This window comes from Gymnoscopelus braueri (assembly GCF_963280865.1).
Source record: "Gymnoscopelus braueri genome assembly, contig: SCAFFOLD_209, whole genome shotgun sequence".
In the NCBI taxonomy this organism is placed as follows: domain Eukaryota; kingdom Metazoa; phylum Chordata; class Actinopteri; order Myctophiformes; family Myctophidae; genus Gymnoscopelus; species Gymnoscopelus braueri.
Genome location: NW_027660663.1, coordinates 49,994 through 67,500, shown reverse-complemented (window position 1 = coordinate 67,500; position 17,507 = coordinate 49,994). Strand labels below are relative to the sequence as shown.

Below are 17,507 nucleotides of genomic sequence, written 5' to 3'. Positions count from 1 at the left end.
CTAACCTATGTGCAGCTAAATGAGGAAGAAAACTGTTTATGTTTCTCCCTGAGGGCCACCTACTTGTATGCTTGTATAACGTGCACTTTTTGTGGATCATGCCATGTTACAGTAGAGTCAACTACAAGGGGTTTAGAGGGAGTCACTCTGGGGGGTGGTGGTGATGTTTGGATGGATGACACTCACAAACAGAGAGCAGGACTCCTCCGACACGCGGTAGATGAGCTCGGCGTGCTGGATGACTCGGTCCAGGAGTTTCTCCTGGGAGATGGAGGGGCAGCGGGTGAAGCTGCCCTGCTCGTCCTTGCAGTCCGCCGGGACGCCGGCGGTGAGCAGACAGGGCCAGAGGAGCACGGCCCACACACACACCTGCTGCAGGACTGAACACACAGCAAAGCACGGCACGGCAAGCATGCAGACACACACACACACACACGCATGAACAACAAACACAGACCCACAGGTGCTCGCACGCACGCACGCGCACACACGTACAGTATGCACACATCACACACAAGCAATTTAAAACATGTTGCTGTCGGGCAGAAACCTTGTATCTCCAAAAATCTTTGTAAAGCAATGCCCTATCATACAAGAGTGTCGCACAAAAGTAGTGAAAACAGCAGATCTGCAAGCTCACAACATGTCACGATGTGACATGTTCTGAGCTTGTAGATCTGCTATTTGCGGGCCGGACGGTTGGCCTAACCGTCTGGGCACCTATACCGACAGCGTGTCGCGGGTTCGACTCCCTAGCTCGACGACCTTTGCTGCGTGTCAACCCTCCATCTCTCTCCCCATTTCCTGTCAGTCTAACTGTTCCTACTGTATGCATACATAAAGGCAGAAAATAAGCCATACCAAAAATATTAAAATCTGCTATTTGCACTTTATGTTTTTTTAAATAATAAGGAAAAAAGGAAAACTTTCCACCCGATAGCAACGATATAAGTATAACATACAGACTTACCTGCAGTAGACAGACATTATGGAACAGTTAGACAAAGAATGAATCTCACACTCATGAAAGACACACACACAGCAATCATCATTCTATTTCCTATTGATCACTGCAATTAAAGTGATTCAAGTTGAAGTCATTATATTCCTCCAAATGCTTAAGTCAACTATCATAACATATCCTAATCAATATGATTGCCTACGTTATATCTCCTATGACATCTATTTGATCTCCCTTTTTAATTTCACAGGTATTAAGTTTTAATACCTGTGAAGGTTTGCATTCTGTCAGGACAGGTCTTCCTCTCTGCACCTAAACTCATCTCCAGAGTTCTTTTATACAGTCTGACCAAGGCAATGAATGAAACAAAAGGTCAGCAAGGGTTGCCTTGCGTAGGCTTTGTGAGAGGTACCGCTTATAAGTCAGCCATCTCTTATTTCTTCATTGTTATGCATGATTCCTGATGTTACTGTGTGTCTTACCTTGGATTGAAGGCGGAAGTGGTGGACTGGCCGTTTTGACATGCAGTGGGCATCCCCAAAACCAGGACACAAGGGTTAAAGTGGTTACAGTGTCATGCATCTTTCCTGGTGCCCAGGAAGGCCATATGGGCTTAAAGGACATTTATAACAATATGTACTGTAGGCAATATAGGCATCACAATATTATTGTTTCAGTCACAGTGTTAGTGTTTACTGACCTTTCAAAAATTTTCACATGGTCATACATAGGCTAGTTACTAAAAACACTGAATGACTTTGCTATTACAATAAAACAACTTATTTGCACATACACAGTACACAAATGACTTCCCTATGTATACGTTAAAGAGGTAGGGACGTTTGTGCTCTAATCTCAATTGTCTTACTATAGGGCTGAAAACAGGTGCGAGAGGCCAGCATGAAAGTCCATAAACACAAAGAAAGGGCTGGCACACTGAACGATGAAAACTGAGGCTCTTTAGATGCAAAACATTTTCCTTTGAAAAAGTGCAAAGATTGACATGGTGAAATAAATTGACACAGAGAGTGGACGTTTCGGTCCTCAGACCATCATCAACACTCTATGTATAGGTCAAGCATGTCCTGTTATGCCATCCTCATATAGCCTATAGATCTAGCCTATAACAGATGCATTCTCAGATCGTTATAGCCTACCCATGTTTTCTATACATTAGCTAACTAGCCAAAGTTCTGATTGCATGCAGACTCATTTTGGCATGTTAATTCTGTTCATACTTCACCCATTCATAGTCCTCCACTTCTTATGTCCAGGTTTGTATATACTGTAGGTCCAATACATCATCTCCAGTGCAGATGATCTCCCCAGAGTAGCCAGTGCCATGATGTGCTTTAGCCAGCATCCTCCTTGTCTGTGAGTACTGTAGGCTAACTATATTGATATGTTGTGTTGTTGTGTATGGGTTGTGTAGTTATCATTTATTTTACTCAAGGCTCCAGAACATGGAGGGATGTTATTCAGTAAGAGTGGTGGTATTAAGAGCTTTTGTGTTTGTATGTGCCTCGATGGGGCGGGCGATAGAGATTCCCGTGCCGGTTGTGGTGGGCCGGTCTGTGCCAAAATGTCAGGGCCGAAATTCTGTCCCAGTCCAGCCCTGGAAGGCGGCGATAAATAAATATATACATATAAAGTTTGGAATTGTATCTTCTATAATGCATTGTTTTAGCTAACATAGAGTTGTGTGAATATCTACCCCCTGATTCTCTTCTTAACCAGAAGGATGTCTATTCAGAGAAACTAGTTATTTATCAAGCAAAGCACAAATGCCAAATGCCAGGGCAGCAAGGCCATCAAATAAAACAATTGAAAGTCCATGGAAATAATGGATTGAATTTAACGGTTAAGGATGATTTGATTGGTTTTACAAATGAATAATATTTGTACAAGCCCAGAGTCAAAAGTTTATACAGGCTCATCCATGGATTAATCAGAGTCACTGATTTGTTTGAAGATGGGGGCGTGGAGTCAGGGGCAGTTAAGTATTCAGAATCTCAACAAAAGACACCAGTGTCTGAAAACTGTTTTGCCAGGAAATTGGCAGAAGAGAAAAGGGTAATCAGCCGGGGGCAGCAGTGGCGTAAACAGACCTTTTTCCGCATTGGTTTTCAGATCAAAAGGGCCCCCCGGGACCGTTTTGTCAAGGGGGGGGTTCACTGTTTAAAAGGAAAAGGAACAAAAATATTAATAATCCTCACCAGCAGGGGGGCCCCCTTGCTGTGAAATCCCGCTTATGGGTTCTCATAACCCAGCAACCCTATGTAAGCTACGCCACTGCGGGGCAGTGTGGACCGGTTATCAAAGCCAGTATGGCGGCGAAGGTCATGGCATAATGTCTTGAGGGAGGCATAAAACCAAACCAAGGGGAAACGGAGACCATGGCTTCATTGCCTCCAAGAACTCCCTGCTCTGCAGGCTGAAAGACAACATGACTACTTATTAGGACAAATAAAAAAAAACAGATGTGGAATTCAAAAATAGTTATGGCAACAGAAATTATTTAGTGTGAATATGAGACAAAAATTAGAGCGAAAAATATACTTTTTTTATTTTTTTTCTCTACGATCTTGTAACCCTTTTTCACCCGGTGCCAATTATCTAAGTGATCCTGCCCCCCGCCAGCCTAGGGAGCCCAGAGCCGAGCTTATGCCTCCTTCAATGCATGAAAGCCAACTGACCTTCTTATCACTTGACAGGGAGGAGTTTCCCCAGTAGGACGTAGCGCGTGGAAGGAACACGTTATTCCAACCAATTCCCTTCCCCTCCATCAGGCGCCCCAGCTGTCATGGGGGAGGCGGTATAGCGACCATGTTTTTACTACATGTTTTTGTGAGGGTATTACCTACCCTAGGAGCCACGGGGAGAACATGCAAACTCCACACATGGAAGGCTCTTTCACCAACCCCATAGGGTATGAGCACTGATGACGCGGAGGAGAGGACATGCCCCCAGCGCCGACATCGTCCCCGGTGGGAATCGAACTCAGAACCTTCTAGCTGTGAGGCGACAGCGCTACCGACTGTGCCACGTGCCCCCCCTTTATCTATTTTTCTATAATTTTGCAAATAATACAGAATCTTTTTTTGCCATGGAAACATTTTTTATAAAATAAACTCTTCCCAGGGGCCATAGGCTATCCTTTTTTATGACTCTGTGTTCAGCTGCCAGGGGGAGCACACATTTAGAGCACAGAGAATTCATCATAATAGTCATAATCCGCACAGGCCCCACTGAAATGGCGCCGCACTAGGCGTACATACAGGACGGAATTAAATCCACTGTTTTACCATTGCACCCCTTTGATTACAGAGTGTCCTACATAGTCAATCAATCAACATTATGTATCTAATCCAATTGGAGAATTACAAGGGGATATGTTCTGTCTGTCAATTTGCTGTATTTAAACTCTTGCCTGCATGCATGTTGGTTGTCACTTATGATGCACCACATCGCGCTACACATATTTCTGTGATTTAAAAAAATAAAACAGGGGGAAGAGTAGATTTTCTCCTGTAATGGTTCATCTTCTTCACTGAAAGCTTTCGTTATGCAAACGAATACATATTTTAAAAGAAAAAGGAGATTAACAGTGATATTGTAACCATTTCCAAACAAGGATTTTGTATGTTGTAGAGATTCTCTCTAAATCTCTAAATGAGATTAAGCTCCTTTGAATCTCATTTTATTTTCCTCTCTTTCTGCTACTGTGGGGTGTTATTTTAGAATCGACCATATCCCGTACCCCGCAAGCTCAAATGGAAATCTTCAATCAGCTCTCTTAATGAGCTTGAAAGTGTTTCACAAATTCATCTTTGAGACACAGTTGATCTTGTTTGGACATATTGGCGCCATTTTGCTTACACTTTCTAATACGATTATGTACCCATTGTACTACATGGTACATGGTACACAGTGTTTGTAATCAATCATTCTAATAAGGGTTTTGACATGTTTTTCAAATGATGGACATCTCACTGTGGAACTGTCATGGTCTGTCACCTCTGTCACCCTGCCCCTCCCAAGTCCCCTCTGCTACTCCCCTACTCCCCCTCTTTCCGTTCTGTATTCGAGTGTTGTGTCTATGTTAAGAGTGTATGTACGTACGTCATGTATCGTTTGTTAGGCTGTATTTCGAGTCAAATCTATCTCAAGTTTCCTGTGTTAGTTTTTTTCCGCATTTGGGTCCAACCTTGAGTGCAGGTCCTGACAGGAACAGAATCCTTCACGTATCGACAAATGTGATTTTTGGGGAATAAACTGGTGTTCTGAGTGAATAAAGCATCAGGGAGCATGTTGCGGAGGAGATCAATGTTTCGTCAGCACAGTGAAGTGACAAACATCTCAGGAACAATTTAATGACAGGTGACAGTGGGTGACAACAACGCGTTGCGTTACCGAAGAACACTGCAGACGTCACAACAAGGTGTTCCCTATTCACACAGCCTTCTCCAAGACACCTGGAGCCTCCCAGCGTGTCACCAGATATGGGGGACAGCCTGATGCATAAGAAGCAATGTTCTCTCACCCCCCCCCCATTCCTCTTTCGACACTTTTCTTGCTCTGCCTCCTTCTTATCATGGTTGTCAACATGTTTTTTGAGTTCGCCTTATCAACAGAACAGTTTGTTTTTTCTTTCGAGGTTTGCATCAGATGTTCAACTGCAAGGCGTGAATCTCTGCGGTGTGGTGGGCAAAAATAGCAACATTGCAGCTTTGCAGATGTTTACTTATTTGCTATATTCAATTTTCACCTGTAAGTGTTGTTACTGGTTGTTAGCAGTGGTGGCGGAAGTACTCAGATGTTTTACTTAAGTAAAAGTAGCAATACCACAATATAAAAATACTCTGTTACAAGTAAAAGGCCTGTGCTAAAAATGTTACTTGAGTAAAAGTACAAAAGTATTGGCATCAAAATATACTTATAGTACCAAAAGTAAAAGTACTAAAATGTTTGAAAATAGCAGATCTACAAGTTCACAACGTGTCGCGATGCAACGCGTTGTGAGCTTATAGATCAGCTATTTGCAAATAGCCTACATGTATGTATAAAATAGGGCTAAAGTGTTTAATGTATGTTTTATAATATAATAATTTATATCTGCAAAGTAACTAGTAACTAAGTTTTTAAATAATTGTAGTGGAGTAAAAGTACAATATTTGCCTCTGAGATATAGTGGAGTAGTAAAAGTAAAAGTACTGACAATTGGAAATACTCCAGTACAGTACTTGAGTAAATGTACTCAGTTACTTTCCACCACTGGTTGTTAGCTTCACTTGTTCTGTTTACTTGTTCTATTCCACAAAGCCTATACTTTCCTTTGTAAGAATGTTTGCTTCCTGAGTGAGCAAACATGTGAAACCTGCCTTCGAGAAAGCACCTAAATTGCGAGGGGAAAGAAAATGGGTGAGAAGAGTGGCAGTCTGTGTGCTGTCATATGATCGTAGTCTCTATTTGCTAAACAGCTCCCTATCTGACATAATGTCTGGCACCTACACCAGTGCATTATCATTTGGAATTCAAAGCGATCCATCTGGGGAAACCCGAGAAATCGTGTTTGCATTCAAATCCATATCTTCACCACAAAGGAAAACAAACTCCATTTGTGTTAGAGTTCAGAGATAACACTGACAAATCTTGCTCCACTAATGCTTGCCAATATTCTCTGTTTGATTGTTTGACATTGTTCCAATCTGAATGAGAGCTCTCAAGCATTTCATTATCATACCATTACACTTTGGCCCAGATTCCATGGTTATATTTTCCAATAATTCCAGACTAATAGTGCTGAAACAATAACTTAAAACTGCTTTCAATGTGTTTCATAGTGTTCTGTCATGCATTATACTGTATCCCAGCCTTTGGCTCCCTGTAATGCCTTGCCCAAGGCAAGGCATTTACTTTCAAATTGAAAAGGGCTGGCACACTGAAAGATGAAAACTGAGGCTCTTTAGATGCAGAAAAATGTCCTTTGAAAAAGTGCAAAAAGTGACACAGAGATTGGACGTTTCGGTCCTCAGATCGTCATCAACACTCAATGCATAAGTCAAGCATTTCCTTTTTTGCCATCCTCATATAGCCTATAGATCTAGCCTATAACAGATGCATTCTCAGATCATTATACCTATGCCTACCCATGTTTTCTATACATTAGCTAACTAGCCAACGTTCTGATTGCATGCAGACTCATTTTTGCATGTAATCATGCATAGAACATAGAACACATAGAAGAAGAACAATCAGGTTGGAATATTTGAATGGGACGAACCATGTTATTATTTTATTAAATGTTTTGGGAAGCATGAATCTGCCTGTATAGCAGGTACAGTAGAACAGTGGTTCTCAAAGATATTCATGTCAAGGACCCCACATTAATATGTATTTGACAGTAGACCACCATTTAAAAGGGGCAGGGAGCCAAAAATGTAGCGTTCACAATTTTGATAATTATTCCAAAATGTTTCACAATTTTTTAAAATGACAATTTAGCTGATCTACAAGCTCACAAGATGTTAGGAGCTTGAACAGTAGATCAGCTATTTTTCAAAAAGCCAAAATATAAAATAGGGTTGAAGTGGTTACACTGATTTTGACATCTAATTTTGTAGGGGACCCCCTGGAACCCCCTCAAGGACCACCGGCACTCCGGGAGCGTCACCGGACCACACTTTGAGAACCACTGCAGTAGAGGGTATGTAATACTTGGTTGTCGTCTCTGTCGGGTGGAAACCTGTCCAAAACTGTTACTTTTCAGGATTCAAATTCAAAAGCAACAGCAGATATACAAGCTCGAGCCGCGTTTCGAGCTTATATATCTGCTACTTTTGATGCTTTTATTCATTTTTCTAATATTTTATCTCACGATTTTGTAACCCATTTTTCACCCAGTGCCAATGCCTAAGATTGTAATCCTGGGCTCTACTCTCCCTCTGCCAGCCCGGGGAGAGCCCCGAACTGAGCTCATGCTTCCTCCAATGCATGAGGAGTGAGCAGGCCACTTCTTATCACCTGACAGGGGGGAGTTTCCCTGGTAGGACGTACAGTAGCGCGTGGAAGGAACACGTTATTCCAACCAGTTCCTTTCCCCTCCATCAGGCGCCCTGGCTGACCAGGGGGAGGCAGTATAGAGACCAGGATTACTGCACATTTTTTGTGAGGGTACCTACCCCAGTGGACACGGGGAGAACATGCAAACTCAACACTGAAACGCCTTTTTAAATTTTATTCTTTTACTTTTGATGCTTTTGTGTGACGCTGTAGTATCACAAAAAACACAAAAAGTTAGAATATGGAGATAAGAGGTTTCTGCCCCGACAGCGACGTTGTGTTTCTTCAACCGGGCCGTGTGAAGAAGAGCACGATGCCACGCTACGCTGTTGACGTGTGCAATGTGTCTCTGCTTCTCATTCAGCATGCCGGCACGTTTACACAGCCACTCTATCCCTGATGGAGTGCACTGGAAGAGAGTACACTCATGCATATTTAGCAGTTTGGTTTGATTATGTGACACACTTCTTTCTCCTGCCAACGGCTGATTGGCAGCCCCCGTACCCTGGAAAACATCAACTCCCCTGATTGGACAATTGGACGCATGCTGAGAGAGGGGGAGAGAGAGAGAGAGAGAGGGGGAGAGAGAGAGAGAGAGAGAGAGAGAGAGAGAGAGAGAGAGAGAGAGAGAGAGAGAGAGAGAGAGAGAGAGTGCGCGGGTGCATGTGCATATGCGTTTGCTTGCATGCTTACTTGAGTACATGCAAATGTGTATACAGCGTGGGGACTGCAGGAATGGTCCTCGGAAAATTGTGTGTACAGAGTTTATTTAGAGCAGCTGGTTTTAGGATAAAACTGAACAGGAGAGAAAACACTATTCCTGACATAATGTTGTCATAGGCCATACTGTAGTAAAACTAACCACTTAACCCATTAAGACCGGGGACGCATCTGTGTATTTTTTTTCCTTCTTTGGCTGTTCAAAAGCTCGTAGCGTGACACTCAGTGCCGCGCTATGAGCTTGTATATCTGCAAAAAAAAATCCGCCTGTATATCTGCTAAAAGAATTGCTTGTGTATCTGCTCAAAAACTGTGAAAATCTGTGCACATCTTCGAATATATACTTTTTAAAGCGAACATTTGTCAAATATTTTGTTCCGGGGACCCCCAGAAGCAAAGATTTGAGTTATAAATGTTAGCTTTAAAAAGATATATATTGAAAGATTTGTACACATTTTCAAGATTTTTCAAAAATAACAGATCTACAAGTTCATAGCGCGGCACTCGGTGCCGTGCTATGAGCTTGTATAGCTGCTATTTTTTAATAGCCAAAGAAATCTAAAATGACAGAGATGCGTTCCCAGATTGAATGGGTTAAACCCTATTCTAGTAGACCCACTCCTGTTTTTGCTCTTCACTGTATCTTAACCGGAATGCAGCAAATAAGCTGATCTCATATGCATGTACAGTATTTGCCCAATTATATGTATTATATTATATCATATATCAAGTATGAAGGCATACAGAATAATTATGTTTTACTATAATTTGTATAATTGGTCTTAAATAGCCAGGGCGAAACGCTGGGAAAAGAGCAAGGGTCTCCCCGTAGGTCAGCTATTTTCACAATTTCTGCCTCTTGACAATTTGGCCAATGTTTTATCGTAATAGTTTGTTGATGACTTTTGTTGCAGTAATGGTCTTTTTCTTTTCATTGTTCTGTTTTGAGCGTTGTGAGCTTGTAGATCGGCTATTTTTCAAATGGCCGAAGTAAGTATATAGGTCTGAACTTTGGTTTTGTAATAATCAAAATCTACAAAGTAACTAGTAACTAAAGTTCTCAAATAATTGTAGCCGAGTGAAAGTGCAATATTTGCCTCTGAGATGTGTGGAGTAGAAGTAAAAGTACAGAAAATTGGAAACACTCCAGTAAAGTAAAAAATACTTAAGTACAGTACTTGAGTACATGTACTTAGTTTCTTTTCACCACTGGTACAGTATCTTGATTTTGAGGTACTAACATTGTAGCCACCAAACTAAGAATGATCACATCATCGGTTCCTCTCCAGGACCAGATACTAAGTTACTTGATGAGCTCGTGAAACAACCACACCATAGCTACCAGCTGTGTTGTTCTGATTCGTCTAGCTTGATAAATTATCATCATTATAATTTTATACGAGCAAAATCACATAACCGGCTGTTGGGGGATTGGCCTCCGGTTTAGTTCTGTGACCATCTTATTTGTTCATGAAGACTGCAGAAATGGAGAGAGAGGAAGCGATGTGAGCTTCTTTAATGAGAACTTTGAGATACAAAGAGACACTTTGCAGTGCAATGCTAACACTCCTCAGGCAAACTTGGAGAAACAACACATTTTTATGATTATATGGTTCTTTATGACTGCGGCAATTAGGTCACTGTGAGTGTGTGTGTGTGCGCGCACACGCACACGTGTGAGCGTGTGTGCATGTGTGCGTGACTGCATGTGTGTGTGTGCCTGGGTTTGTTTTTCTTCACATGCAAGTGAAATGTTAGCGGATAAATATTGTATGTGCTCATAATTAGTAACATTGACATGGCTAAAGAAATTCACATATAATTAACAATTTATATATTCTGATGAAAGCAAAACCCTCTTCTTTTGATATATTTCTTTTTTTTAATCACCATTCATTTATGAACATAGAAAAATAAAAGAACTTGTTCAATGACAGAGTGTTCATAAAAATGCCAATTAGTACAGTAAGTAGACACAGCTGGGGCTTTTGGTACAGCTGTACTGAACTGTACTGAAGAAAATATTAGTCCTGATAAAAGAATCAGTCCTCAGGCTAATTGCTCATATGAACAAACAGAAATATGCATCCTATGGATTTTATTTATACATGGGCCTGTGATTTCAAAAATACACTTTAAAGCACTGCAGAGAGAAGAAACTCAATAATTTACTTTTTTGTAATGTGTCCATTGGTCTAGGGGTAGGCAACCTTTATTATCAAAAGAGCCATTTTTGGTACCAAAATGTATTAAAAATCTGTCTGGAGCCTAAAAATATGTTTGCTTCATTTATTTATTTGCCCTTTTTCTGGTCTTGCAATATCACTTTTATATCGTTTGCTAATTTTTCAAAGCAGATAAAGTATACCATAGTAAGCCAGCAGCGTTGGTGGTGAAAGCAAACAAACCAAAGTCCTCCAAGCATACATTATTTATTTTCCTTCAACAATTTTCTTACTTTCTTATTTTTATCTGGTGTATAGGAGACACTTTTTTCTTTACAATAGGATAATGTAAGAATAACTTAATACCTACTACAATGATAAATTATGATTAAAATGTCAAAGCACGTCGGAGATTGATGAAAATAAACAGCAGCGATCCAGGCAGAATACTGAGTGGGAGCGGTCTAGTTAAAAACTTTTAATATTACTCAACTACAAGCGAAAGTTGCTTTGTCAAATTTGTACTTGAGTCAAAGTACCCTACTTGAGAGTATTTGCTTTGAAAAATACATAAGTAATCAAATGCATTGCTGTATTGAAATGTTGACATTTTCCCCAAATTCCAAGATTTTCTTGAACTTTTCAACAAATATCAATAAAAACCTTGCCTACAAGCTCTCAACGTGTTGCAATGTAACGCTTGTAAATATTTGAAAAAGGGCCTACAGTAAGTGATTAATTCATAATGTACCTTTGTCCTTATAGTCGAGCCAAATGTACAATATTTATCTTTGAAATGTAGTGAAAGTATCCAAAAACACAAACACAAATCTCTCTCTCTATACTATAAGTAAAGTGCTAGCTCTGCACCATATAGCGTTAGAATGAGTTCTCCTTAACGCTATGATACTTTCAATCCTTTCCCCTCACACCTACGGCAGTGTTGGCTGTGCAGCCTCTCGTATGTAGTAAAAATTGTAAATACACTTTCGCTACTCACCAAAATAAAGACGGGTTTACGGAGTTGAAAGCCTACTCTACTTAGTGGGAACACTTTGAGCCCCCCACCTCACGTCTAAAATACACTTATTGGACAGAAAATAAAATATTTCACCGGAAGGAAAAAACATGTTTGGTTACTCCACTGCGCCCCCTACAGATCTGGTCAATGGATTTTTTCTATTGACCAGATTTTTCGTTCCGGTGAATTATTTTCTCTTCTGGCCAAAAAGTGTATTTTAGACGTGAGGTGGGGGGGCTCAGAGCGTTCCTACTAAGTAGAGTAGGCTTTCATTTCCATAAAACCGTCTTTTGGTGAGTGTCGAAAGTGTATTTTTTATTTTTACTACAGACGAGAGGCTGCACAGCCTGTGGTGTGTGGTGCGTACACAACGGCTTGAAATTCCCAAAGCGTTAAGGAGAACTCCTTCTAACACTATGGACCATGCAGAGCTAGCAAAGTACAGATTCTCAAAAAATGTACTTCATTACTGTCCACCACTGAGTTTAAAACACTTCCGTCGTCGCTGAACTTTTCATTTCGTTCGACAAGCCCTTCCGAGGCTTTTACTCTGTATGACCAGCTTTCAATTCAAAGTCAGAAAAAAGGCAAAACAAACACAAACAGTATTCCTTTATGCACATTTTACTGTGTAATTCATACATGGGCAACTGGCGGCTCGGGGGGCCACATGCGGCCCCCACCTTCACTTAATGCGGCCCGCAGGTTAATATCGGAATACTGATATATTAATTAATTAATTACTTCAGTCTATAATAGCAGCTTAATGACTAGTATTAAAATGATAGTCTTTTTTATGTCCAATTAATTTGTACTCAAGTTCATAAAGTTAACATAAGTATAACTAAATGCATTTTAATTTTTTTTTTTTTTTTACTTTTCAGGATTCCAATTAAAAATTTGCAAAAAGAAATTCAGGATTCCATTAAAAAAATAGCAAAAATAGCAGATCTACAAGCTCAAAACGCGTCGGCTACTTTTGCTACTTTTGTGTGACATAGAATGGCGAAGTAAGGCATTCATTTATGAAAAAAGTTAAAATACGGAGATAAGAGGTGTCTGCTCGACAGTATATGCAATGTGGCCCTCTGGAGTGAGTGTGGAAATATAGTGGCCCTCTGCATCATCAAAGTTGCCCACCCCTGGTGTAATTCATATTTTAAGAGTCAAAAATTGAATTTTCACTTTTACTCGAGGTCTTGTTTTCAAAAGCTGTGCTGTGCATGAATATTCACACTTTCATTTCCACTCACCATATTGTTTTACTGCGTTTGTCTTCCTCCTCGTTTCAGTTGGCCGGGCGATGACTGCGTGGCTTAGCGAAGGTTGTGTAAAGCAGAAGCATGGATGACAGTTCTAGGCTAAAGATGCATTGCCATTTTGCCCCAGGCTTAATTACCATCTCCCTCTCCCTCTCTCTGATAAGACACAACTAACAGTTCCTCCTCCTTTCCAACGCTATATTATTCTCCATCTGCTCTGGGGTGGCAGTCACCTTCCTTCCTTTTGCTTTGTTTTGTTTTGTTTCTCCTGCAGCAGTTTATCTTCCTCATTCTCCTCATATCCCCAACATAACAGGCCACATCTGCAAGACAATACACATTACAGTGGTGCAAAGTAACAAAGTGCATTTACTTAAGTAGGCCTACTGTACTTAAGTACCATTTTGAGGTATTTGTACTTTACTTAGTAATTTCCAATTTTCTACTCCACTACTGTACATCTCAGAGGCAAATATTATTTCACTCCACTACAATTATTTGAAAACTTTAGTTACTAGTTACTTTACAAATATAAATTCTTATTATAAAACATACATTTACCCCTTCAGCCCGTTGAAAATAGCAGCTCTACAAGGTTGCGCATTGCGACGTGTTGTGAGCTTGTAGATCTGCTATTCTAGAACATTTTAGTTATTTTACTTTTGGTACTTTAAGTATATTTTGATGCCAATACTTTTATACTTTTACTCAAGTAACATTTCAAACACGGGAATTTTACTTGTTGTAGAGTATTTTTATATTGTGGTATTGCTGCTTTTACTTAAGTAAAATATCTTAAGTACTTTTTCCACCACTGTGCAAGACATCACATAACCACAATAGTGAGTCTCAATGCAAAAGGACATACTGTACTGTACAGGCGCGCCAACTTAAGTGCGCGGCCGTGGGGGCTGATCAAAGCTGATTCTGACAATAGAACATCACCAAGTACTGTTTTTTTTTTTTTTATAAAAATGTCAACTTCCTGTTGATTTTACTATTTGAAGATCCGGATCCGGATCTGTGGATCCATTCCGGGTTTTCTTCTTAATAAAAATAGCAAAATCAACAGGAAGTTAACATTTTTATAAAAAAAAAAAACATTACTGGGTTTGGTGATGCTCTCTACTGTATATTGTCTGAATCAACTTTGTTTGTGTTCGTTTACATGCTAAAAGCGTGACTTTGAGAGCTGTTTGACCGTATCATGTAAGTCAATGAGGAGCATATTTTGAATTATCAATTTCTAAATAATGGAACAATCATTTTTGATTTCTTGTCCACCTTTAGAGTTACATCATGGCAAGGTAACAACACAACCCAAACCTCTACCAAAGTGGTCTTGCCCTTTAAGAGTCCAACACCATATATGGGCATTCAAGGTCCAAGGGCTGCGGGGCGGAGTGTGACAAATGGTACTGCAAGTTTGGGCCCCGACATCTGAGTTTGATGTGGGGGCTGATCACTTCGGGTGGGGGCTTAAGCCCCGAAGCCCCCGCGGTATCGGCGTCCAGTGGCATAACGCAGAATCGCGGGGCCTCCCGTGTGTTTTCTCATGCCAATAGCTCATTTGAATTGCAAAATTGTTTGTTTTGGGGTTTTTAGGCACTGTTTTTCCTAGAAAGACAGAGAAAGATCATCTGTTACTTACAGTACAAGATGTGACATTTATATTAAGCAAAATATTAAGCAAATAAAGTTAGATAGCATGATGCTGAGCTAAACATTAGTTTAATTTCAACGTCTTAAAGGATCTACACCATGATTTTTTTTTATTTTTTTTATATTTAATATCATATGGTGTATGTCCCTCAAACCTTTTTCAAAAGGTTTGAGCCTAAATCATCACTCAGATATACTCATCCCAAGTCAATTGTCTCTGGCTTATACAGCACTTTCAGCTGCAATACCAAAACGTCCTGTTGGGCAGGGGGGGGCTACTGAGCAATTCTGTCACTTGCATTGCCATTCTGAAATGGCCTGTTCAGACACGCCCATTCTGAAAATCTCTGAAATAAGAATGAATGACTGAATGTTAAAAAAAATATTTTTTGGGGTGCAAGAGACACTGGGGAGCCCAAAAATACCCCCCCCCCCCCAAAAAAAATGAAATTCATGGTGTGGTCCCTTTAATTGATAGAAAGAGACGGGAAAATGGGCCGCTCTCTCTCTCTAAACATATTTTTTCTCATGCCAATAGCTCATTTGAATTGACAAATTGTTTGTTTGCTTATTTATGTGGTGGTGGTTCAGTGGCACTATATATCTATATATATTTATTTCAATGGCTTTTATATTTGATTTGTGTATTTCTTCAAATCTGTGTTTATGGCGTAGTCCTCCGTAGTTCAGTGGTTACAGCACATGTCAATACAGTTTTTCTCTGTGTGGGAGCTCATGGGTTCGATACTGGGGTCATAAGTTCTGTGCTTTCTGTGTGTGCACTTATGCCGTGTGTCTCTTTCTTTGAGCGGGGGGGGGCTATCAAGGCAGGCTATTTGTTCAGATGCAATTTCAGCGTGGCTATTAAATAGGCAAAAAAAAAGAAGCTGATATACAAGCTCACAACGAGTCGCGATGCAACTCTATTTTCTAAAATGTTAGTCTATTTTTGGCGAACGAAATGAGAGAGAGAGAGAGAGAGAGAGAGAGAGAGAGAGAGAGAGAGAGAGAGTGTGATTACAATTAATATAATATACTATATATACTTTACTCGTAACAGAGTAGGCTACTTACTACATTGCAGTATTGATACTTTTACTTAAGTAAACTGCATTTGGGTCTAATTCAGGTCTAATTCGGTCTAATTCGGGTTTAATTCGGTTCTATTTGACCAATATAAATCAACTTTTTTCTTTTTTTTTTGCTGTAAAAATATTTGTATCAGCGCAGGCGGGGCCCCCCCTGCTGGTGGCCCCCCCGCACCGCATCACTTGCTACCCCTCCGTTACGCCACTGTCGGCGTCTATGGTACTGTACCCATGGTTTGTGCACTCGTTTTGTAAGACTACACAGGGTTGTTTTAACCATTTTAGCCCCATACTTCTTTGCAGGACAAATAGCAAAAAATTGCCGATCTACAAGCACACAACACGTCACATTGTTATGCGTTTTGAGCTTTTAGATTGGCTATTTGTTTTGCTATTATTTAATTTAAAAGAAAAACAAATTAACAAAATTCAACGAATTGTGATTTTTTTTTGCCCACAATATGGGACGCCAGAGGTCATGTTTTTTGAGTGGTGCTAGCCACTCCAAGGACTGACTTTGTGTGTGTGTGTGTGTGTGTGTGTGTGTGTGTGTGTGTGTGTGTCCGTCCGTCCGTCCGTCCGTCCGTCCGTCCGTCCGTCCGTATGTTTGAGCACAGCCTCAACAGCTGCTTATGATTGCAACACAAAGATGCAACCAGTTACACTAATTATACACAAACAGGAGTGCCACTTACACACACACACACACACACACACACACACACACACACACACACACACACACACACACACACACACACACACACACACACTTTTGAGTAAAAATACTTGAAATGAGTAAAAATACTTGAAATGAGTAAAAATACTTAAATTAGTAAAAATACTTAAAATTCAGTAAAAACATGTTAAAGTACTTAAAATTAGTAAAGAATACTTTATATTCATCAAAGTCTGTAAAAAGTAACAAATTTAAGTCAAAGCACGTGAAAGTTACCAAAGTAACTCAAAAGTATTGAGTAAAAATACATACAAAATACATTCGTGCGCTCACACACACTAAAACAACCGATCTACAATTTGAGTAAACGTACTTTAAGTACTTAAAAGTAACTTAAGTGAGTTCAAATATTTAAAAGATGTTTCTGCCAATATAAAGTTATTTTAAAGCAGTCTTAGGCTAATAATAGCTTAATGAAATGAACTCATGAAAGGCACCACTCTCTTCACACTGGGTGTGATTTTTTATTTACATTGTTAAATTTGATATTATCAAACATAAATACCATCAAAAACTCCCTCCCCCACCCCCCCAGCAAATGAAACCCTGAGGGTACTTGTGGGTATTGGGTAACACTTTAATTTATTATAGCTAATGGTTTTCTAGCTGCGTATGCTTTTTTAATCAGATTAACATTTTACACCTACTAAAGCACATTATGGTTTACCATTGGACGAGAATAATAGTTTGTGCTATAGTGTAGCAGAGTGGCTCATAGCCTAATCCTAATATCTCCCCCTTTGGGCTAGTGCTTAACATGTTTGGTTTTAGTATCCCTTCCCAAGTGGAAGACCAGGGTCGAATCCCGGGTGTTACCCTTCAGAGCG

At 40.1% G+C, this 17,507-nt stretch overlaps 1 protein-coding gene across 1 annotated transcript in view; it reads right to left on the bottom strand.

Annotated features, from left to right (window-relative positions):
* LOC308081324 (somatolactin-like) overlaps positions 1-1,283 on the bottom strand; it is a gene marked incomplete at both ends in the record, with an annotated part of 8,653 nt that extends 7,370 nt beyond the window's left edge. Inside the window, 2 exons of the mRNA XM_080457705.1 lie at positions 187-380; positions 1,229-1,283. Of these exons, the coding sequence (XP_080313831.1) occupies positions 187-380; positions 1,229-1,283 (249 nt within the window). The remainder of the gene's footprint in view (positions 1-186; positions 381-1,228) is intronic.
* Positions 1,284-17,507: the final 16,224 nt, after the last annotated feature.